Source organism: Cygnus atratus, chromosome 6, assembly GCF_013377495.2.
Source record: "Cygnus atratus isolate AKBS03 ecotype Queensland, Australia chromosome 6, CAtr_DNAZoo_HiC_assembly, whole genome shotgun sequence".
Lineage (NCBI taxonomy): Eukaryota > Metazoa > Chordata > Aves > Anseriformes > Anatidae > Cygnus > Cygnus atratus.
The window spans coordinates 12,779,170-12,804,475 of NC_066367.1; the positions used below are offsets into that span (position 1 = coordinate 12,779,170).

At 37.0% G+C, this 25,306-nt stretch overlaps 1 protein-coding gene across 5 annotated transcripts in view; it reads left to right on the plus strand.

The window, feature by feature from the left end:
- Window positions 1-20,279, plus strand: part of CARF (calcium responsive transcription factor) — a 37,362-nt gene extending 17,083 nt beyond the window's left edge. Inside the window, exons 4-16 of one of the 5 annotated variants that reach the window (XR_007708479.1) lie at window positions 498-641; window positions 1,093-1,326; window positions 1,733-1,895; window positions 2,820-2,895; window positions 6,678-6,808; window positions 7,793-8,159; window positions 10,451-11,132; window positions 15,449-15,492; window positions 17,530-17,696; window positions 17,833-17,934; window positions 18,808-18,964; window positions 19,061-19,103; window positions 19,320-20,279. Coding sequence is in view for 1 of the 5 variants with exons in the window: in XM_035569216.2 (XP_035425109.2) it covers window positions 498-641; window positions 1,093-1,326; window positions 1,733-1,895; window positions 2,820-2,895; window positions 6,678-6,808; window positions 7,793-8,159; window positions 10,451-10,569 (1,234 nt within the window). In the remaining 4 variants the exon portion in view is untranslated. Of the gene's footprint in view, window positions 1-497; window positions 642-1,092; window positions 1,327-1,732; window positions 1,896-2,819; window positions 2,896-6,677; window positions 6,809-7,792; window positions 8,160-10,450; window positions 11,494-15,448; window positions 15,493-15,640; window positions 16,280-17,529; window positions 17,697-17,832; window positions 17,935-18,807; window positions 18,965-19,060; window positions 19,104-19,319 lie in introns of those variants that run through there. The other 4 variants (XR_004782047.2, XR_004782049.2, XR_004782054.2 and 1 more) reach the window with 4 other exon arrangements.
- Window positions 20,280-25,306: the final 5,027 nt, after the last annotated feature.

Genomic DNA, 25,306 nt, shown 5'->3' on the forward strand with positions numbered 1-25,306 from the left:
TTTTTTTTTTTTTTTAACTTGTCTTTGGGCATCCTTCTGGGTTTTAGGGCCATGCTTGTTTGTTTTTTGCAGAGCTAAGGGTGTGCTTACCTTGATGGGTGCAGTTAGATGTGTATGTACTCAGCTTATGCTTCAGGCTGGGTGAATTCTGGCTTGTCCACAAATGATGTTGTGCTTTTACGCTACTGAGGGGCAGAGAATTTTTGCTGAAATGCAAAACCACTCTGGCTGAGTGGCTTCCAGCCTGGACCATACATGTGACTCTCTGTATCCACCTGCATTCCTCTCTATTAATTATCTGTTAAAAATTCTCCATTTCTCTTAGAGGCTCCTCACCCCCCAGAACAACACTCTGCTTGAATTTTTTCTATAGTAACGTCCAGTATGAAGTAGGTGGGGATTTTGCCTTCCCCCTGGAGGTGAAGTGTATTTGAAGGAATTTATTTTTTCTTTTTCTTTTTCTTTTTTTTTTTTTTTTAAAATCCTCCTCTTGGAAGGATCTATATTAAAAAGGTTCAAAAGTTTCCGGAGTACAGAGTTCCTACTGACCCTAAAATTGACAAGAAAATCATAAGAATGGAGCAGGAGAAAGCATTCAACATGCTCAAGAAGAACTTGATAGATGCTGGTGGTGTCCTCAGGTGAACTTTGCATTTATTTTTTTCATCTTGACCAATGAATCAAATAGAGCAATAATTTGCTTGCTTGGATTTAGATTTTCTTAGTTACTTTATTAAGGCTCTTGCTTAATATCAATAGTATAAATTCCACAATGTCAGTAAGACTCATGGCTCTGGATTATTTCATTTGGTAAACGTGTTAAACGCTGAGATGTGGAACTTCAGCAGATGTTTCCATGCAGGGAATAAGTAGAAATAATTGTATGTATTGGGATATTTAACCTGTTTTATTTTTCATTGAAGGGTGTCAGAGGACCCTGAGCTCTAAAGGGCAGTATCTTCCAGCTGAGGGGCTGTAAAGACTTGTGTCATTCTAACTGGGTCATTTGTGATTGTCCAGCTGTTCCCCAAGAGATTCATTTTGCTGCCTTTGCTTGAGAATTGTGTATAGAAACTCTTTCCTTCTTGCCAGGTGGTATGTACAGTTACCCACTCAGCAAGCCCACCAATATCATGAAATAGAAACTTCCTGCCTCCCTTCTTCACCCTCCCATTTTTCTGCATCTTCTCCTGAGGAGGAGGAGGAAGTTGCTAGAGATGAGAACTGTACTCTGCCTTCCCGACTTCATCCTCAAGTGGCAGACAAGATCAGAGAACTGGTGTCTCAGGGAATAGAGCAAGTCTATGCAGTGAGGAAACAACTGAGGTACAGAGATGTCTGGCATTGCTTTTAAGCTGTAGTGGTATATCTGCTTTTGCATTTGATTAATTTGGCTTGCAGCTAAATGGCAGTACTGATGTGTAAAAGAATGTATTTCCCATATGTTGTTAGAATCCGCTTTTTTCCAGATTTTGTCTTCTCATTTTGTTATAGACAACTATTAAGAGCTACTGTCCTCTCTAAAGTTAATTGAGTAAATGGGGATTTTTAATTCTGAGCTCTAGAGTAGATGCCCAGAGGACTGGATCAGAAGTTATTTTAGCTTGCTCTTGTATTGTCAACACAACAAGGAGAGGGAGAAGGCAGCAGCAGTTGCAACAAGGAAATAGCACAATAGAGCTTAAATATACATATTTTAATTTTAATTTCATTGTCCTTTAACATGCGACAGAAAGTATGTGGAAAGAGAATTATTCAAGCCTGATGAAGTGCCAGAGAGGCATAACCTATCCTTCTTCCCCACTGTGAACGACATCAAGAACCACATTCATGAAGTGCAGAAGTCCCTGAGAAATGGCGAGGTGGTGTATAATTCAGAAAGCATTCCAGCGACAGTACGTTGGCCCTAGTGTTTCTTTTTGGTTCTTGGGTTCAATACTGAAAGTCTCATTTAATTTTTACTTTTAGTTGCATTTCATCTACAATTCTCTGACTTTTTATTTCCGGCAGCAATATTTTCAGTGGAATCTCTTGCTGAGCAAGACTAGATTAAATGTGAATAAAACCTTTTCAGTGTTTATCTCATCAGCATTAGATTGCTATTAGTTGATTGACACATTAAAAATACTCTTGGATGATGATTGCATGAACTGGAAGCCATGTGGTATGGAAGAATCAACATGCAGCAGAAAATTTTATTCGTGGCTTTGTTGTTATCTATGGGTTGGAGGAGTTACTCCTCTTCCATATCTGAAAAATTGGGATGAAGTATGTCTGAGGTGGAGTCTAAATTAGGGTTTGTACAGCATCGAATGCACTTTGTAGCAAGCGAAATAAGCCTGAAGTAGATACTTCAGAATGTTGGGTAACTTGTGTTGTTCCTTTATTTTCTTCCACCTCTTGAGCAGTAAGAGATAGAATGATCCTAGTTTTTCCAGTTATGAGGTTGACTGCAAAGGAACTGCTGATTTCAAATCAGTTTTGCAGAACTGTAGTATTAAATGATGCTGCATTATCATTTTTCCCCTCCTCTCCATAAACTGCATTTGTCCCAGATGAATGGGTGATATTTGTTAGCCAAATAGTTTGACTTTTTTATTTCAGTCTTCAAATTTTCACAAGATAACTTTAGCCTGCTTGGTATAGTGCGTATTAAAAAAACAGTTTGCAGTGTTTTATTTTTGTAAACCAAAAACTGCCAAAATTCATAGTAAAAAAAAAAAAACACACTGTTTTCTTGTGGGTCCTGAATTGACCCTATGTTCCTGTAGTAGACAAACTTGCAATCTTTCTGAGAACTGCGATCTTTTTGCTTTCAGTTGCAGTGGACCACAGACAGTGGGAACGTTCTCACAGAAACAGTGACTGTTACTTTTGCCTCACCAACTTCAGCTGGTAGGACTGTATTAATAACTTAGTTGTTTCCAAATGTGGTTTGTTTTGTTAACGATGTCACAGAAATTCAGTTTCCATTCAGAGAGGTTGCTGACATGTTCTCTCACTCAGCTGAATGTAAGGAGGATTATTTTGGTGTGTCTGTTTTGAGGCAGGGAAGGGCAAGCTTTTTTTGTTTGTACTATTTGACTGCACATACAGAAAAAACGTTTAACCCTGCTGTAGCTGACAAAAATATGAAAACTAAGTTTATTTTTTATTTCGCATCCTCAAGCAACTGAAAATTTTTAAGGGTTGATTATTTTGGAAGAGTGTTTTGCCTTGGATGACGGTGCTAATAACACCTGTGTAGGAAAAGAAAATGAATTTCCTACTGAAGAGATATTCATATGAATCAGGGCATACAGCTGGGGCCAACTGGGTACCTGAATTCCTTGATGGTCTGTGCTTGGCATGTGCTTAAATATTTTGCTAAAAAGGACTTGAATGCATTTTGAGATTCCTTCTTCTCAGGAAGTTGTTGACTTGTTGATTTCCACCCCAGGGTCAGGACCTGAACAACTAATGCTGTAATTTTATTGTCAAAATTGAGAACATTTTCCTTTTTCATAATGCTGTGAAAACACAATGTAGACTTCTATGGAAACTTGTTACATCCATGTTTGTGGTCTAAGGTCTGTTGTGTTTTTTTTTTAAGAAACTAATTACACCATGCTTTCTTTGTTGAAAGAAGCTTCATGCTACTTTTACTTCAACTTCAAAACATGTACTAAAAGAAAGTAAAGGTGTTTTTAACTAGACCTAAATGCTACCCAGGTGGTTAGGATTCCACATAGGTTGAGGTGCTCTACTGGATCATGGTGGATGTTAATAAATTTAAAATAACTTTATTCTCACGTTTTTGTCCAGATTTCAAGGATATTTCATTTTCAAGGATGTTTTGTCTAGTGAGTGTGGCTTGAAAGAACTTCCCTGCATGTTTGTGGATGTTTTCTGCATCTCTTCTTTAAAAGGTTTGATATGACGCTCATCAGAAAAATTAGCTTTAGCAGCAAGATATGATTGCAGCAAGGTAGAAGAGCCTAATTATTTGCATGCATTACGTTAAGATAGACTGCAGACTTCTTAATTTTATTAAAGTCGGTGGCAGTGCCAGCTTGTTTCCTCATTTAACTGGAACATAGTGTTCAGTACTTTTTATTCCAGTGGATAGAGAACTCCCAGGGATCAAAGGGGCACGCTTTGATCAAAGTTGTCACGCTTAAAGATTTGTTCAAGTCAAGTTATCCTCCAATGCGGTTCTTGCCTGAAGAAGCCCTTTGTTCAAGTCAAGTTATCCTCCAATGCGGTTCTTGCCTGAAGAAGTCCAGATGTGTTTGGGCATCTTCCACTTTTGACCCCTGTCACTCCCTGATCTATTTCTTACCTTTGTTATAGCAGGAAAAGTAAAACCCCAGAATTTTGGCTCAGTATGAATTCTCTCTTGAGCGATTTCATGTACATTAGTTTATTTACAGTTAGTAAAAAGAGTGAAGTTGGGCTTCTGTTTTGTTTTTAAACTCTTATTGTAGTTGTTGCTGCAATGAATACAATTAAACTGAAATGCATCCTATATACTTGGAGCACTTAGGGCAAGAATTTGTGTTGACAACTGTCAGAGGACAAGAAGTAAATTTTTAGGCTCAATGTGAATAATGTTTTTTTTTCTTTTTAGAAAAGAAGGAATTTGCAGTATAAACAGATTTACTGTGCTTAAACTTACACACCTATGATAATATTTCCATTACTATGCTTTTATGGAGAGAAACAGAATAATGGTGACTTAACCACTGTCATAGAGCTCAGCAGAATTGACTTTTGGTATGAACTGTCTGAATGCTGGTAAGGGTTCAGGAAGATCAACTCTTGCTTTTCTTCATCTTCCACAGATAGTTTTCCAAGGCAAAATAGCTTATCAAATATGTAAACATCTATTCAGTGAGATGCTGGGTTTTAGAGGACGTTAGAGATCTTGGATGCATTTGGCTTTCTGCACGTGTGCCAATTCAGTGAATATAAGCAGATAATCTAATTTCAGCATATCTCATCTCCACTTAAATTTATGTGAGGATGTGTTTGTACACATTGGAGATACATTATTATAATTATATTACAAGTCTTAGTGAAAAAAGAAAGCTGACTGAAATCAGCTCTTGTTTAAGAATGTGAAGTGATAGCAAGGAAAAACAACACTGACTTCTCAAACTACTGTTTGTATACATTTTTTTTCATTTCAACTTGTGCTGAATAGGGACAAATTTACATTTAAGAAATTGAACAATAACAGAACTAAGACCCAGCTGTTTTTCCTTTTCTGTGCAGAACTCCATGTCTTTGCCTAAAATATGCAAATTCTAGGCATATGAAGAATATCCTTCACCATATGATTCCACTTTGTCTCTTTACTCCTAGGTGTAAGAATCACTGTCACTATCAAAACTCTTAAGTCATTGTTCCCTTTTACATCTCTTATGAAGTATGCTGGCAAGTGAAAAAATCCAGTACATGTGTGTATTTTTTTTAAACTTCTGGCATTCATACCGAATATCCATGCAGTGTAAGGAGTGGGTAGAATAGAATATGATCTATTAGATTTATTCCTAGGCATATTGGTGTAGAATACAACCTCAGGAAAATACTATCTCTTCCTACCTGTGAATATTCACATACACGTATGAGATCTCTCTGTAGTATTAAAAAGAGCCTAAACCTTTGAAGTAGTTTTATTTGAGAAGATTTAGAGTGTATCTGATGGTCAGTTAGGATAAAAAGTTAGTTTGCAGCTCAGTATATGTGATGAAAAAGTGTCTCTATTTGCTCAGATTGATGGAAGCTTAGTATGATTTTTTTTTCTCTAGAAAGCTTTTTGATATTGTTGACTATTCTCAAATTTTTAAAAAATTCAATAGGCTAATCCATATGCACAGGACAAGTAGGTCTTTTACAGTTATAGCAGTGAAACTGCAAAACAGGAAGCTGAACAGTGTCTACTCGCATCTGTGTACATCTTATCCAAAATATTCTCGGTATCTCAGGAAATGGAATAATCCCACGGGATTTTTTATTTTTTTATTTTTTTCAGAAATTGATACAAGTGAATCTTGATTTCCACAAGTCCTGAGGAAATTAAGTCAATCATTCTTGCTTTAAATAAGAATTTTCAGAATATGTTGGAATGTGTAGGCTGGACGACCCCCAAATGAATAGCCTCTCTTTAAAATTATATTTGATGTGATATTGCTTAGAAGCTTTTCTAATTCTTCAAACACACTTTGGAAGGGAATGAGAAGACTTGCAGGATTTCCTGGGTAGATTTTTATTTTGTAAGACAATCCTTTCTTTTGATGCCTGTTTATTATTGAGCCCTTGCTGAAGGTGTATGTGTGGTCAAATTATTTGATTGCTGTTTTGATAGAAATGTTTCAGCTTTTATGTTAAAACTAGAGATTCAACACACAGGGTAGGGAATAATTACGTTGCTCTACAGAACTGCTTTGTTTTCACTCTCAACAGACACATGCCATCTTCCTATAACAGTATCTTTTTTCTTGTAATAAGACTTTTTTTTCCAAGCTCTTCTGCAAAAAAGAACAGCATATATGTGTATATGCGTATCTATGTGTCTGTATTGTCTGTATTGAGGTTAAAGGGGCTTGGCTTGTTCCATTTACAGGGGAGGCTTTTAAACAAGAGGAGGAAGTCTGTTACAACTGTCTGTTTGTTTATTGTCTCTGGCACTGTAGGGAGCTCACCAGCAGAGTCAATCATCACCAAAGGAGAATCCAACCAGAGTGGGGAGTCCTTGCTACCAGAAACAGCTCAGCTGTTGTCTTCACTAACTTCACTTCAGCCCAAGATATTTGCACAACTTCAGGTACAGTCAAGTTGTTTACAGAATGTCAGATGTTCTGTGTTGGGAGTGCTGAAGGCAAGATGAAAATGCCAAATTTCCTCAGCTATTGATCCCAAACACTGGCTGTGAGGGAATATGGACTTTGCAATAGCTGTCAACTCCTATTTTGGCTTCTCTAATATGTCACATCTGGCTGTAGTGCAGGGCATCTCACTGCCACTTTGAAGTTACGAAGTCAAGAGGCAAAACCAAGAAGATGAGAGTAGTGAGCTTCTGCCTCAAATCAAACACCTATTCATTTTCCAGATGTTCCAGTCATTTCATGATGAACATGCTGCAAAAATGAGGGAGGATAAGTCAGACTCATTTCTTCTAAATCCTCCTCCAGCCTCAAGAAAATCTGTTAAAATCCTAAAACTGCTCTCAGCTCAGATGCGTGAACTTCCAGGTTGAAAGGCTGAGGTGTAGGTTAAGAATGCCATGCCAAACAAACTGCTTCTAAAGCAGTTTAAATCTCTTGAAATCTGGCTCTCTCAACCTTCTTCCCAAAGGTCTTTGAAAAGCTACCTTCATACCTTCTGAACCCCAATGTGTGATCTCTTCCATAGAAATACAGCCTGCAGTAAATTGCTGTTCTACTTGCTGTTTCCTTCTCATGCTGAAGAGAGCCTTGGCTTCACCCAAGTCTCCTTTAAAGCAGTATGCTTAGCTTTTAGTGCTCACCTATCATGGGGATGGGCAGTATTGGGGAATGATTTGGAACTGAATCTCAGTCCAAAATTAGAGCTTTATGGTCATAAGTAGTCTTAGAGATGCTGCTGGACACCATTGTCTGATTTTTTTTTTCTAATACAAGTTTAGTCTACAGATGCTGAGGTTGACTGTTCAAAAGAGATGACATAGTCAGAAGCTATCCAGTTCCAGCACTGCAAAATGTTTGTCATCAAATGTAAATTACTCCTGCTGTGTACTGGTTTATTTGTACTTCTGCCTTCTCGTTCACAGGGATTACAGCTGCAGTCAACTTTTACCTCCACAAATGAATCAACAGCCCTGATAGCTGTAAATAACCATTCCCCTCCCAGCTCTGCAAGTCTCTTGGATTCCACAGGGAGTGCAATAACAAACCATTCTCTAGTACTTGGTCAGGGGCACAGTCTGCAAGCAGGTGCTGGCCTAGCACAGCATAGTGCTGCTGACTCTGCTTATGGGACTCCACCTGGCTCTAATCAGAGTCTGGTCACCATGGGCCAGCTGGTAGCAGTTGAAGGGGTAGATGATTCCAGAAGCCTAGAGGGAGGAGTCCAGCAAATTCTTTTGGGAGGTGTACAGACTATTCCAGTACGGATTGTGGACAGTCATCCTGTGCTTAGTAAGTTTCATTCTTCCCAATAACACACAAATATAGAAAATACAATAAGTTTTGTTCCCTGTGTCTTAGAGCAAAGTAGAGAAATGTATTGATAATGTGGAGCTCTAGTATAGGCTTGTTTCAGTTGACTTTAATTATTTTTTTACTGTAAAAATATGTGACTGTAAAAATACATGTAGGCTTTGCTGTAAAAAATGACTTAGTTGAACTACTTACCACTTCCTTTGAAAAAATACCATCTTATTTCATGAGCACTAATTTTGCCCCCCCCCCCCCCAAAAAAACCCCTAGCATTTAGCTAAAATGATCATCTTCAAACATAACGTTTTATTAGGAAAAATAAGAATAGAAAATAACCAATATTGAATCTGGTTAGGACTTTTTGGAAATAAATGTGTTTTTTGGTGACTTCTTTCTTTGCACCATCCCAGCAGATTACAGTGGGTTTTTTTAGTAAATTTTAACTAGGATCCTGTAGTCATCAATATACTTTAAGAGTGATCAGTTGGAGTTGTATAATTGCTTGAAATTTCAAACTTGTCTGAAAATACTTCTCTAAAAATGTATGTTAAACACCTTAAATAACTTTCAGTCAAAATAGAAGGCTCCTTAGACCACTTTTGTCAGATACAGTCTTTGAATTCTCAGATATGGGACCTGGTTAAGAATGAAATGTTACATTCAAAAAGAAAGATTTCTACTCCATGTGAAGAAAACCTATTAGATATGGAGCGTATATATCATTGCAACATATTGTTTTGACTTTCCAGAGTGTCTGAGATGTTAGCTGTGCAATACTTCACTTTTTTATTTTTATATTGCTTTATCTTGTCATCTGTGACTTCTCAGAAGATGGTTCCTGAGCAGTTTTGCAGAAAAATATAAGTAAACGTATGCTAGATCTGCCTACACCTTCGTAATGCCATAGCTATAATTATCCCCATAAGTCCTGATGACTTTTACAGGTCAGCGAAAGTTAATTTGTACTAAATTATGTGAAATAAAGAAAATGGAGATAAAAGAATACATGAACAAGTAAAAAGGAAATAGTAGGGTATGTGAGGAAACCTGCAGAAATTTGGATTTGTTGAAGTAACATTAGGACGTTTTGCTGTGACGTTGTTGTCAGAGCTAAATTTAAGAATTTTCTCTTGGTTGTATTCAAATGTCTGTGTAGCTTGTCTCCTTCGCATAATAGGATGTCTCTGCTCTTCTGAAAAAAAACTCTATTTTCCTTCTTGCTAAAAGAATTTTAGAAAAGTTATCAAATGTACCTTCTTCATTCAGCTGTTTAACCCATTTGTTCAATCAAGATACTGACTTGTCTCAAATAATCGTTTAAGTGATGAATGTTTTGAGGTGATTTTTTTAAAGAAATATTAGTTTCTACAAAAAGAAGTGTAGCCAAATATAAAATTTAAATTATACAAATGCAGGAACTAAACTCACTGTTCTTTGGGATTTCTGCTCAAGGTCTCAATCTTACCACCTTGGATTTTGGAATAGTGAGAGTATTGGTACCATTCCTAAGTTATGTGGAAGACTTGGCTATAAAATGTACAGATACTTCCATCCAGTTCCTACTTTCCAGAGCCTAGTTCTTTATCTGGAGAGCAGGAGGATAAAAAACATTCTAGACTGAAGAGGAAGTAGTGTTACAGAGATTACTTGGATGAAACACTTGCTTACTAGTTCAGTCAGTTTATATTTCAAGATACTTTTTCTACTGTGTGTGTACATGCACGTGTGCTTGGTTAAAGTTATTTTGTATGTTCTGGACTTTTTCTTAACCAAGTATTAACTTAAGAATAAGCTATTTCCTGATGAAAATGTATATGCAGTCACTAACCAGTGGCCAGCCATGCCTGAAATTTAGGTCATTCTTTAAATCAACATGCTTTAGCATTAAATTTTTAAGCAATAGCACCTCTATTCCAGCCCCCTCAAAAAACAAACAAAAAATCATAAGATGTAGGTTTATTTTTCCATGGGGAAGAAAAAGGACATTTGGGAGGAAAGTAAACAGCATCATCATTTGGGGGACTGAAATCTTTTAAATATTTGTACTCACAGGAGCACTTGCTGTAGTAAGTTCATGTAAGTTTGCAATGTCTAACAGCACAGTACAGGCTATAACTGACTGTCAAACTAACTAGCAGGTAGCTTCACAAATGACTTACCTATGAGCTTGAGTTCCTGAACTATTTTTCTCTTAAATGTATGCAGTTATTTGGGCTGAAGTATTATTGGTGGAGTTTGAACTTTAATGTTTGGTTTTGTTTTGTTTTAAGCTGAAGAAAATACAGAGGGAGTTATCTGTGTAAGCCACGTTAAAGAAGAGCCAAGAGAAAAAGCATTATCCATGGAGCCAGACAAAATCAGAGACTGCCAGAGATCCTCTTCTATTTAAATCTGTGAAGGCTGTAAAGGATTTTTCAAAGCAGAGGATTCTAAGTGTCTTGGAAGGAAAGGCAGGTACTCTAAGTAATGCCATTCTTTTAAAATGGTATTGTGACGTTCAGACTGGGCATATTATACACTAGTTCTGACAGACAGCTGTTTTGATATACAATTGATGTGACTCACTGCCAATTCCAGGTCATCCAGTTACCATGTGGAACACCAGCTCTTTTGTTTCATATTTTGAGTAGTTTGGACACTATCCACATGGCCCATTTTGGTCAGCATTTCTGAAGGTCTTCCATAATTAGTTTTAGAATATGGATTAAAATGCTGGGTTTGCTTTTCTCCTTGAGACCCTCGACTATTACAGCACTACAGAGACTATAAAATCTGCCAGCTTCCAGACCACAGAATCCAACAGCAAAGTGTATCAATGCATCAATAGTTTTGTGACAAAATGAAGGCCGAAGATGGTACATTTCAAAGTGATGAAGGACACGGATATTTAAGAAAAGCGACTTTGACCCGATCGTAATGTTAATGATGTGAAGATCCAAGAAGAGGAGAAAGGTGAGGTTACCAGGTGAACTTAGCTGTATGATGAAGAAAAGTCTGAATTGTAACAGTGAATGTTTTCAACTTTGATATCTTTAAACTTATGTTCTAGCTTTATAATGAGATTTGTCAGCACTTGCAGCGGTACTGTAACAACAGTTGGTCATAACATCTAAAAGCAAGAGTCTTGTAGAAAATGATTGATGCTGCAGTTTCAGCTTCTCTACCTTTTGCTTTATTCTTTTAAGCTATCAGCTCACATAAATATGACTTAACCTGCTGCTATTCATGATATAAGACTTACAGATACTTTACTAACAGAGAGGCCCAAGAAAACAAAGCAAGTAATAATGTAAATCTAAGCAATAGATGTTGTCACTATAACATTCAGAAAACAATCTTGTCTTTTTCAGTAGTAGCAGTTCTAGGACTGAAGTGGTCTGTATTACTTAAATAATTACCAGGAATCTTTAAAAAGTTGAATATGGTCAAGAAACAGCTTTTAGCAACACTTAAGTCAAAGCCATAATAAGTGACAAGGACTGAATTTTGTAATCTGTGATAGACATGCTTTTTCAAAAAAAAAAAAATAATAATAATTGGAATCCATTTAAAGCAATAAAAGAAATGAAACTGATGCCAACATAGGTATCAAGTCAAACAATGATACTGTTTTTATCAGCTGTTGAATTTTTAGAGCAGTGTCCGTAGTACAGTAACACCAGTGTTACTAAGTACTACTAAGTACTTGAGAACTTGGTCATAGAATTTGATATTTTTCTGCATGATGTACAAGAATGCAACTGGAGGATTTTCTCTTGTCCACTCTAAAAATGAAAAAAAGAGGAAAAAGATGGGTTGATTTATGTATAGAGAAAGTGTTAGGGATATTATATGAACTTAATCCTTAACATTTTTAAATGGCTACATTTATTAATATGCATGCAAGACATTCACAAATCTTATTTAAATAGTGACTATTTAATATTAATTTTTATTTTCCTTTTGCATATTTAAAGTGAAAACTTTCAAAAGTCACATTGAAATTGGGTTCCTAATACATTGAAATTGGGTTCCTAATAACTTTGTAAGCAGTACCTGTTAGGTAGGTGCTTAATCTTACCTTAAAATATATTAGCTTCTATGAGGTTAACTGTTACTGTTAATGCTATTCATTATTCATATTACTGTTAATGCTGTTCATTTCAAGGCTAATGTGTACTGGTTAGCTTAAATCAGAACTTTCCAACAGATCATGCTCTTATTTAATAAGAGCTGGTATATGCAAGTGGGTAGAGAATCTTCCGTTCTTTGGAGTCTCTCACACTTGTTTCTACACTGACTTGTTGTGTGGTGTGACTTACTCGTTTCTGGGTAGGTAAATCCCACAAGGCTCACTCTTTTGTATTTTTGTTGTTGTTAATTGTAAACCTATGTCCAGAATGGATGTTCTCTGCTGCAGTCATAGTTCTGGTGTACACGGGCAGCGGTCATTTTTTTTATTTTCAAATTTAGTAATTATATACTTTTATGGATTCCTCCTTCTACACTGCTATATTCAGTGATTCCATCACCTTCTGTTTTTCATAAACTAAGGCATTCCAATTTATCATCTTTCTCAATATTACCTTTTTTTTTTTTTTTTTTTTTTTTTGAAGAATTGTTCCTCATTTTTTCAGAATGCTTATTCTTGAAATAATCTGGCAGGTAATGATGACCAGCAATAGATAATTTCAGTTCTAGTTTTCTTTAAAGAAGACAATAGATTTGTGGCTGGTATAAAAACTTAAGGAAAGAGAATTTACATTTCCATCAGTTCATCGTTCATCATCAATTCATCAGCAGCTCATTAACAGATCTGTTATTTAACAGTCACTGTTCTTCCCACCATTAGCTACAGTCTAATCTTGTGCTGAACAATATTTCTGAAGGTACTTCTGGTTTTTGTTTAGTGCTCACAAGTGGAGGAAATCTTTTAGTCTGTTTTGAGTTACGGGCAATTAAATTAATGTTAGAAGTTAGCCTAATTTGCCTGGTACCCTGAAAACAACAGAATGAAAAGTTGGGAGAAATTTGAAGATGATGAAAAGACTTACCTGTTCTTAAAAGCTGGGGATGAGAGTTGTAGTTCTGTTCATAGAAAAATTTTATTTGAAATGCTTCTTCAGACAATACTGACTTTTTTTTTCCAGTTTCCTTCATTTTCACTGAATTCCAGTTCTTTATCATCTAAATACATATTCCAGTTTATTACCATGTTGTCTTTTAAGTTAGTATTATGTTTCCTCTTTGAAGACTATGTTTACATTTGCTTTGTGCGTGTTTCTAATTGGGAGCATTGACTGATCACTCACGTCCAGCATCTGTATTCAGATTAACGTCTTAGTTCACTAATGTCCACTTAAAGTTTACAGAAAAACTCTCACATATTTGGGAAAAAAAATTACTTATAAACAATACCACTTTCAATGCACTTAAATTTGTTTGACTTGAATGCTTAAGGTTGATATTTTTTCTGAGAAAACTATGTAGCTTGGTTCAAAGTAGTTAATTATGACATTGTGTTGGATTTGCAGATGTTTTTCTGATGTTTTCTTTATCTTCTTGTTGTCATGTTCAAGCGTTCATTTTGCAAACCTAGAAATCCTGAGCTTCCACAGCACTGTAAATGAACAAATTATTCTCCAATCTATTCTCATTGTTGGTTATCCATACGAGTGATTGGTTGACTTGACAAGAAAGGCTGTGCTTATGTATGTGCATGCAAAAAAAATTTTTTTTTTCAAAAACATAGAGAAGACAGTAAGGCACACATCTGTAGCTCTTATTCAAGGCTAGCAGCCTCTTGGATGAAAACCAGTGGTGTCAATGAGTCCTTTTTGCACTGCTCAAAAACCCAAACTTGGTCATGTGGTATGAAGATTGTTGCAGCTTGTGCAGAATTTAGAGATGTAAATGTTTGTATATGTATGTGTATATTATATATTTATATAGTAATTTAATGTACAGTATTCCTATTCAAATGTAAACTACTTTCTATTTTAAAGAAATGATCTATGTTGTGGTTATGGGGACTTGTGGGGAGAAATACAAGAGCTCCTTGAAAGCAGTGGTTGCTGGGGCAGAAGGAGAACAAGTAGGATGAGTCCAGGGAGTCTAGGTGGAAGAAGGTCCTGAAAGTGTGAAAGATGAGTGCTCTGTGGGGAGGGTTGGAGAAGGCTGTTCTGGGGGAGGTTCTAGGCCCTGTAAAGGGGTTGCAAGACCATCACAAAGGCTCAGCTCAGTTCTAGTATGAGACAGTAGTGGATAGGGTGAGATCATGGTGGAAATTTACATGTATGGAAGAAGAGGAAAGCCTGTCCTGCCCTCAAAACCAACAGAGCTGCTCAAGTTTTGGAGAGTACCAAAGGCAACTCAATGTCTTCCACTAGTCAGAGACACCTGTCTTTATCTTCTAATGGCATGAAGAAGCTCCTCTTAGAGCTGCAACCCAGGAGTGTAGCCTCTCTTTCTTTACATGTTACCAAGGAAAACACCTCTTCTTCTCAACTGAATTAACTTGCTGCTCTAGTCATTCTTCTGACTTCAGCTCTGTCTACCTCAAGCACACTCAGTCTCCAGCCAAGTCTCTTCCATCAAACTTATTAGAGCTTCCATGCAAGTCCTTTGCCCTCAGGCCCTCTGATACTTAGTGTTTCACTGTTATATTGTTGAAAGCAGCGAGTTCACTGCACAAGTATATACTGGTGAGATTTGCTTCTGTCGGTTTTTCTCTGTCTCCCCTGGATCGTAAGTCCGTAAGTTCCTTTAATTAATGTTTTTCTTTGCTTTGTTTGTGACTTGTCCATACTTGGATGACAATCAGGGAGCCACATTTCACAGGACAGTTGTTACTTGAGAAAACAAGGGGATAAGGATAATACCTGCCTGCTGTTAGGGCTTTATATTGCTAAACTGACCTCTTTCTTTTCATGCCACTTGAGTTCCCGATTCTGTTTGTGGATAGTAGCTGGCTGTTAAATTGTCTGTATGTTGGCAAACTTACAATTTATTCCCTTAAGCCTATTCAAACAGGTATGTTCTAAGATTAGATACAAAGAATGTGTTCTGTTAGGGACAGAAAGTGTGGTGTAGCTGAGGATGAGGGTTTGAAAAGCCACCACTCTTCATGGATCTCTGATGAGGAGATCCTCCTTGATCTGCCTTTCCCTTCCAAACAAAGCTTTCTTGGGATTAAACTTTAGAGCCTATCCCATCTGCAATGATGCGATAAGTACACCTCATTAACGGATGAAAAACATTGTGTAAAACAGGCTGTGTTGGTTTTTTAGGTCAGAAGCTATCCAGCAGGTCTATCCAGCAAGCAACAACTAAGGTATGAAATGGGGGGAGAAAGGCAGAAATCCCTTCATGTGGCAGGAAGTGTGGGTGGGTTTGTTTTCTTTTCCAGCCTAAGATATTACATCTTACTATCTCCTTCCATTTCTAACCAATGTGATAAATGATATGTTTATTTTCTGAAGTGGTTTGATGTGATTTCTGAGAAGTCTTCAAAGGAATGATCGTAAACGCTTGGAAGATTTCTGAGGACAAATACTGAGTGTCCTTTTCCAAAGGGATCTTGCAAAGGACATAAACATCATGAAGAAAGTGTGTAAGGTCTTATGGGAGGACGTGCAGGAATGAAATGAAGAGTAAAGGTTGACAACACAATTTCTATAAAGCTTTTATTCTTCAAAAGCAAAAAAGATTTTTGACATAGAGTAAAAGTCAATCTCTTCAAGAAGTATTAAAATTGCTATCTCACTTTGCTCTACTTGACAACATACTTAGTGCCTGGACAGATCTCAATGTTATGAGTATCTACCAAAATGTTAATGAATAGTCATCCATGCATTGCTGTCTTTGCATGGTATATTGAAACTGTAGGCCAGCGGTGCCTCCTGATCTTTGTACTGTGAGTGTTCATTTCCTTAAAGTAAATGTTTTGTAAGGTAAATGTTTTGTAAAGTAAATGTTTTGCAAGTGGTGAGTTTTGGTCTAAAGGCCTCTCAGATGTATGCTTTTTACAGAGTAAGTGGTAACTTAGTGTGTAATGTCCTAGTTCTGCAAAAATTTCTTACGAAGGAATGTTAGTATATCCTTCTAACCCTTCTAACATTAAAAAAAAAAAAAAAGCCTTTTACATTTTTTTGCTCTCTTTGTCCAGAACCAGAAACACTCCAAACTGTCCTTTGACACCTACATCTTCAGACCCTCAAAGGTCTGTCAATTCTGTTCATCTGTAGGTGGTCTTCCAACACTGTGTTTGCAAATCACTATGTACCACCTCTCCCATAACATGAAGGCAATTCCTTTTCATTTGCATTATCTGACCTGGTCACTTAACAGCATGGTAATGACAACATCTGCAAACCGTAGTTTATGAACAACTGAGTCATGTCAAGTCTAGAGATACGTAAATTGTAAAACAAATTTTGTGTGTGGAATTTGTGTTGGATTAGTGAAACCAATGGCATCAAAAATGGTCAGGTCTCAAGAACTGAGGAAGCTTTCCTCTGTGGCTTTGGTCATTCTAATCTGTGCTCTGACTAAGCTACTGATTCATTCTGAGGCTGTGCACATTTGTCCAGCAGTATTTCTTGAGCAGAAGAAAAAAAAAAAACTTTTTTTTAAAGCTCCCAAGAAGTGTTGGCTGCATTTGTGTTCTCACTGGTGGCAAAGTTCCTTATTTTTTTCTCCTCAAGGATGGCTTGTAGAATTCTGCTTTCCACCATGAAGATGGAAGTCTTCCCATACGAAAACTTGATGGACTGTGTCCATGATCTGAGTGAACTGGCAGCACTTAGAACAGACACCCTCAAGCATGATCTATTTAAGCTGTGTTAGGAATGGGAGCTGGGAGAAGGAATAAGCAACTTAAAAATGTAATGGTAAAAGCAGGCATGCTCCTCACAGCTACCCCCCCCTTTTTTTTTTTTAAACAACTTGATAAAAATCACCAGTTAGCAGCGGGAGGAAAAGAAATCTCAATTGCCTTAACCACCTCCCACCCCAAAAAACAAAAACCAACCAAACAACCAAAAAACATGTAGTATAACAAAGGTTTTGGGAATTAGGCACAAATGTGGCCTAGAAATTCTTTTGTCATAGATCTGAGTGTCCAGTGTTTACTTCCTAAAGAAACTTGGTAAGAATTCAGTTGTACTTAAATGGGGCACTGCTCTTTCAGGGATAAATGTAACAATTTATCAGATATTTCTTTTAAAGATGAAATGAAATGGAAAGGAGAATTGAGAATTAATTATGTTTTGTAAAGATAATACTCTTCAGTTTTCTGAAGTGTGCAGGTGTTTCCTCCTTGGCTTCTGCTTTTAGCTCTTATTTCACTGGGTGTTGGATGTTTTCTTAGGATCGCTTACCTCTGAGAGTACTCCAGCTAAAACCAGCAAGAGATCAGAATGGAGAACAGAAGAGGAAGTGAAGTTTGCGTGAAGCTGCTTCCAGGAGATTAGAAAGCTATCAAAGTTGCAGCTCAAGATTGCAGTTTCTTCTGGCTGAAGTGGTTCACTTTGAATGGTAAATGTGGATTGGTATTGTTGTTGTTTTTCAGTATTCAATTTTTTTTAGAGCTGATCTTGGTGCTATTTATGCTCTGAGCTCACATATAATAAAAGCTAGAATGGTAACCATGTTTATTTGCTTTTATCTTCAGTGTGCTAGTTATCTTCTGAATGCAAACTGGTATAACAACAGTTCTTGGTTGTTGACAAAGCTGCTACCACACCTGAGGTTTTGTACCTGGAAGGAGATGGAGGTGAGAAACTTCTTAATCTCCTACTGAGAAGAGATCTGTGGAATGAGGGCATTACCAGTTTTACAACTGGTGGGGTGCATGGTGGTGGGGGAGGTATTGTTTTAATTTGTATTTATTTCTCACTATCCAAATATATTTTAATTGGCAATAAATTAAATTAATTTTCCCCTGTTAAGGCTGTTTTGCTTGTGACTGTACTGGTAAGTGATCTTCCTGTCTTTATCTGAACTCCATGGGTTCTCTGCTGATTTTCTCCCATCCTGTTGAGAAGGTAGAGTGGGAGAGTGGCTAGGTGGGCCAGTCAGCCCACAACACCTTCTCAGTCATCTGAGTTGTGAACCTCTCACAGTATTTCCTAGCCTAGAAGGTAGTGGACTGTGGTGATACAGGAGGAGGCAGTACTTTGAAATGTATGAAGGGATGTCTAAACTGTTTCAGATGGACTGGACTAATCAAAGTGTTTCTTCCTGGCAACTGATTCTCTAGAGTAAATTTGGGCAATTCTTACTTGGTTTACAGGGCTTCATGGGTAATACCGTAAGTCCTTGGCTAAAAACTAAAAACTTCTATTTGAACTCAAGTCACAGTGGCAAATACTTCAGATCTATTTGATCGCTGCAAACAAATACTGCCTTGAATCTGTCAAGCAGGGTGCAAAATAGACCAAATTTCTCTTTTTAAAGAGTCGTCCTGTGCATATAAAGGAGTATACCCTGTTTAAATTGGGACTTGTACCTCTGAATGTGTTCTGGTTCGGCCTTTCAAGTTCTCATTCACTTTTTCACTGTAGTAAATCTCAGCTGCAAGGTCAATGAACCTGTATAATCCATTACATTTCTTGTAGAGAACATCTACCGTATTTCTGGTTTACAGGTTCAAGCGTGGAGGAGTTGTTCTGAGGAAAGGATGCTGCAGCAGTACTTTCTACTTCATTTACTTTGGTAGTGTTGCTCTTGCAAGTGATGAGGGTGGTAGCAGCATCTTCACAGCATTATATCTAGCTATGCTTCTGAAGGGGATAAAGTTAGAGGTGAGTAGAATTTTTAGTGAAAGTACTGTGAGTCCATGCATGGGAGAAGAAATAAGCAGAGTTTGGGAATGAGATTTATGTTCCTGTGCTTTTCAGAGAGCATTTTCCTGTTGCGGTCAGAAGGGAACTTCCTTAGAAAGTAAGTTTTTGTTTTGTTTGTGGGTTCTTTGACCACCTACCAAAAATATCTGGTGCTTTCCTCTAAGGGTATCTAGATAGGGTACTAGGCAAGGTGGCTCACTCCCTGTTTTCTAGTAGGGACACTGGAATACAAAATTGATGGAATAAACTTCCTAGCATTAACTAAGTTTATTTTTTTTCTTCCTCTTTCTCCATATCACACCATGAAAAGAAGATTCTCTGTTAAAATGAACATGGCAAATCATTAGAGCTGTTTGTATGGAGGACACAAAACTATTTGTGGTGGACCAAGAAGACTTCTTAGCTAATAAATTAGAGGAAGAGCTTCAAAAAGGATTGCACTGTCATTGTAACTTCATCAAGTAATTTCTTCCAATGATATCACTCACTTTTGACTATTGTTTTACTGTTTAGTTATTGTATAATATATTTCATAAATTTTCTTGGCTATGTAAAGGCCGTAGATGAAATGCATATAATGATTCTCTTGTCTTCTGAGGTTCTGTCAAAGAGAGAGGAATTCCCCGTTTTGCAGTTGTCAGGATCAGCCATGAGTACTTAGCCACCAGCTCCTCTTGAAGGACACATGATTGTACATGTTCCCCAACTACCAAAAGTCTTTTGTGCTGAAATACTCCATAAACTTCTGAACTTGGTTCAGGCAAAATGAATTTGCTTGGAATGCTATAGTTGGGGTCATGAAAATGTGGCACCTTTCATTTAAAAAACTACTACGAAGACTACCCTGGAACCAAATTTGTCATCCTCAGAAGCCACAACCTAGGGTTTATCAGTTGAAACAGTAAAACAATCGATGTTTTTGTTGTGAAATTGTTTTGTTGTTTGTTTTTTGTTTTTTTTTTCAGCAAGCTCAATCTATGAAAAAAGTGTCTCTACTACTTCTCTTTCAGATATGTGAACTTCTTTGCAAAATGATCTGAGGTATTACTAGTGAGATTAGCTAACAGCTGCAAAATGGAACAGTTTTGCTGTGGATAGGTGATTAAAAAAAATCACAGTCGATCAGCATAATACTGATTAGTAAGGTAAGGTCTTTCAGACATTGACCAAAGGCTGATACTTTTGGTGATAATGCATTTATTCTGAGCTTGCAAACAGAAGTAGTGATTATAAGCCATTGCAGAAAGAACTGGTAAATAAAGTACTTTGTAAAATACCAATCTGTGGTGGGTTTGGTTTCTGTTGGCTTTATCGTAATTTACTTAGTATTCAACTCCTTGTGCACCCTGTGTGGGATCTTTTTTTATCCAATTAATAGCTAACACAGTAAAGCATAATACACAAGTTCTTTGTGGCAAGTTTTATTTCATATATTTGCTCACAGAAATGGTTTGTGTTTAAATACTGACGGTAAGTATCAAAAGACACTTGAGAGAAAATTCAGATGTTCTAAATTTACTCTTTCATTAGTGTTTTGTTTTTGGAATGGATGAATTCTTGTTTCTTTGACAGCAGTTTTTAGCACAGAAGTGCCTGTATTCAAATGAGCTATGGGGTCCTGACTGCTGCAGAAATGGTTTTGGGTAGGGAAACCAGAACTATATTTAATTTTGAGTGGCCAGAATTTCTGAAGAGACGAGGTACTGGAGTTGCCTCTGGACTCACAAAAACATTACCTTTTGGGCATAATATTGTAATGATCAGCTAGTTTTCCAGAGTTTTGACTGCCATGCACAATTATAGTATGCACAAGTGCTCTGAGTCAGTGATGCTTCTTGCTTATTTATGAGATCCCTAAAATTGTGTTCATTCTCTAGTGGCTTGCTAGCTGATGTACCAGCTGGATGATACAAAGAAGAGAGTCCACAATAAATGTTTTGCTTAAACATACAAACAGATGCAACAGCTCATATGCTTCATTTTTTTCCATGGCTAACTATCTTGAGATATTTGAGGAAGAAGTGTTTTGTTTTTTTTCTCTATAATGTTCTCTGCTAACAAAAGATAGTATTTTAAGTTTGTAGGTTTTTCTATGATCCAGGACCAATTAGTGCCAATAATGTAGGCTGTTAATTTTTTTTTTTTAGACTTGTAGTTGCCATAACTTAATTTCTTCAGGGGAGTCTTGTCCAGTCATTCCAATGGTCATGCTGTTTCTCTGGAATGTGAAGTGTTGTAGCCTTGTTTACTAATTTAGTTAAGAGATTTGTGTGTTGTTACTTAATTTACAGAAGGGTTAGAACAACTGGCTGTTTAGATAAAACTAATCTCCCAGAGATGTAATCATTTAAGGCTACTCAGATGGCAACACTGGCTTCTGAGTTGAGCTTCAGTTTTGAAAGCAGGTTCCAATTGTGCAAATCTCCATGAATTCTCAGGCAATTTGTGTTGTTGCAACTTTCCTTCATGTTAGATCTTCCACCGTAAAACAAACATAATATGTATGTTATTGCCTCCAAAGAACATGGTGAGTAAATACTAACATTTTGAAAAATAAGAGGGGAGCAATTATCTGCAAGGGCAGATACTTGAAGCAGACCTGCTTTTGCACAGGTTTTATCAAGCAAGCATTTGCCCCCAGAGAAAGAAGTGAACTAGTGCTTGGGGTACTTGACCAGCATTTACTCAGCTTCGTTCCGGCCAATTAGAATAAATGGTGAGATCTGGCTCCATGAGAAGTGAAGTTACACAACCAAATATTTTGACTATCTTCTCGGTGACAGTAAGTTACGTCAGAAATTTTGAGAGGAGAAACAGTAGAAAATATTGAAGAAAGACATAACAGGTTGTATTGCCAAAATGTGCAACTTCTTTTGAATGGCTTGGAGAACATATTCATAATTCCTGGAGCACATGAACCAAGCTGGCATTATGACCTGAGCACTCTCTAGCATAAACTCCCCAAACCCTCTCAGCAGCACCCACCCAAGTTTGTTCCTGTTTGCATGGTGCAGAGAAAAGAGTCACCAGTTATCTACATGCTGAGTTAAATTCATAGTATCATTTTACCACAGCCCATTATAAAAGGGTTGTTCAAGAATGTTTAACATTTGTAGTCCTACCACACTTTTTTTTTTAATTTTATTTTTTTTATGTATTTTGTATTAGAAGGGAGGCAGAGGGGGAAAGAAATTTCCTTGACTATAGATACTTTATGCCTCTCATCCCTCCAGGACTGCTGTTGTGAGCTGAACTTTGGCATACGTACTGGTTTTTCCAGTGGTGATTTACTTTTCATTATGATAAGGAAATGTGTTTACGCCTCAAGTGTTTTCACCTGTGTTTTGTTCTGTGGAATATACCCTTCCAGATGAGATATTCAGCGGTGTGTTGTGGGTTTTTATTTTTTTTTTAAAAAAATCTGAGATCATTTGTATATCTATTGACTAAACCTAGGGCCAGAGATGAATAAAAATTTAGTCTCTCTTTGAGTTCAGGTGATAAATTGTAAAATGTGATGTAATTACTATGATATTTAAAGCATATTGGTTGATTACAGCTGTAGTAGATGCTGTAATCTTTGTAAAATTTATGCTTCAAGGTGTTTGGGAGATCGATACTATAGAAACACGGTAGTCAGGACCATAGCGCTGTGTTCTGAACGTTACCAGGGAAAGCTGATTTAAATTTTTTAGTGAAACATGAAATAATGAGTAGACCTAATTGGCTAGATCTTGATTAGTCTGAAGGATTATTTTTGCATGTTCTACCATTACATTGAATCTCTTCTGAAATTTTGAGACTTACCTACACTTGCGACAGGTTTATGCAAGATGGACAGGATAACTAGCTTCTGATTATTCCAAAGTTTTATGTTTTTGTTAATGCAAATGACATTTATTGCAGAATATGAATCACAAGGAGTGTGCTGTATTGTGTAAGATATTTTGATAGAGACATTAGGGTTTTCCATTTTTATTTGACCCAATTTTGTGCTTGAGTAATTATCATACTTCTAACATGCTGCTGTCTGAGGAAGAAAAAAATAATCCCGAGAGATGCTGAAGTCTCTTCCCTAGTACCTTGAAAGAAAAATGAGATGATAGGCTTTGTCTAGAATGTATAAATTGACATAAGATTCTGCAAGAAATTGGGGACCTAATTGTTCACAAGAGTTGGGTATTTGTAATATATGTACTTAAAACTAAAGCAACAAAAGCACCAAACTGATCTGACCTGTTCTCATGTATTGTGAATTTAGCAGCTACTTAAATAAGTAAATAGATCACTTCCAGTCTACAGTACATGTCATTTAATAGAAAAATAATTTATTAAATTCTTTTTAGACAGCGTGTCTAGGTGTAGACCAGGTTATTGTTTCAAATCTAAGCCTAACTGGTAATGATGTGGGGTTATTTTTTATTTGTTTTGTTTGTTTGTTTTTACCCCTGTGATGAAGGACTCTAGTTTGGGGTCGGTACCTAGAGGTAAATCTGGTGCAGAACAAGAACTAGCATTAACTGATATCCTTGAAATCTTCTCTTCAAAATATGTTTTCCTGAGCTGATTTAAAGCACATTGGTGGGATATGAGGAAGTTTTTCTTTTTGCAGTCATTCACAGAATGATAAAGGTGCATGCAGCAATGTGTATGTACTACAAAGATAAATTGACAGTTTCTCTATTCCTTTTAAAAAAGAGATTTCCAATAAACAATATAAAACGGTGATTTAAATCAGAAAAAAATCTTTCCAAATACATTGTTAATCCAAAAAGAACATGTCCACAGGGTAGTATTGAGGTCAAACATAATTTAGCATATCCACAGTTATATTCGTCTTTTTGTATAGAAGTGATCTAAACTCTTACTGTAGAGAGTACAAGCTAACCATAAACTGATGGAAATAAATTCTGTGGTGAAGTAGGAAGGGTAACATGCCTTGCACTTTATGCTGAAATAGTCTGATACTGACATCTTTAAAAGACAGGCTATTTGACTAAATGGGCCAGTGGGCTAATTCATTTGTGTCAGAGAGGAGTTTTCTATTTTTATCTGTATTTGCTTGACTTAGTATTTTAATATAATGCATGAGAAAAGTAGACAATTTTTTGCTTTGGATCATGGGTTCTCATTGCTAACTCACAGCTTGAAGTTCTAATCTGTGTTTATGACATTATCACATATACAGGGACAAGCAGTGTCAGGAAGGATTAAGGAACTAGCACAGTGAGGCATCCAAAACCCACTGAAACGTTTCTGCTGGGTTTTAATTAGTTTTTTTTTTTTGTGTGGCAGTAGATAACTGACTTAAATAAGAATTACAATAATAGTAATAGCGTCTTTAAGAATCCACTCTTTCCTTGGAAGGTCTATGCCCTGCTGAGAATTTTTTGTCATCTACAGGGACAAGCAAATGAGACAGGCTGAAGGTGCTGCTGTTAGGAAAACAACAGCTGCAGAGTTATTGAGTGTTGGCAGGGGACACAGCCATCATCCCAATACCCAGCAGGTGAGAGAACAAGGAAAAAAATGAAGATGGGCACAAGCCCTACTTTTCTTATATGACTTCATGTTAGAACAAAAGACTTCAGGAGAATCAGTGAGCAACTCTGCAAGAGGAAGCAGAGGTGGGAGCTTGGTGGTAGCAGCTGCCTGAACTCCCTTAAGTCATCCAGCTGTTTCGGGGGTGGGGGGGAGCGGGAGGAGGAAGGGGAGGTGGCCACTTCTGCCACCAGGTTTTGAAAGGGAGTGGGGTGGGGTTTGGGCAAGGACCAGTGCTCTCTGTTCAGGTAACAGTAGCAGTTCTTCTAAAGCTGTTGTCAGCTCTTTAGGCAGGAGGCCACTCCCTATGCGTTAGGCAAATAGCAAATTTAGGAAGTGGCTGTACTTCTGGAGGCTGCAAAAAACCTGAAATTCGTTTCCATATATATGGCTTCACATAATGCACACACTGTTATACATATTTATAGTCTTTTTGTCAAACAGTCATTTGTTAATACCTGTTATAAACAACTGTACAAAGCCATTTTGAGCAATCCTATTATGAACAAATGTGACAGCTCTTGTAGTTGATGAGAAAAGAGCATTAAACTGTTTATAGTATGTACAGCTGTTTTACAGACAGTCACTTAAAAATACTTATTTCCTGAAGTGTCAGCTAACTTGCTTGTGTGTTGAAAGAGCTTTCAGCATTTAGCATGGCTGTTGCTTTGTCTTGCTGCTTCTGTGCCAAGCAGTCACTCACTGAAATCTACATTATAAATTAGTCACAAACTCACCCACCCACATAAATCACTTGAG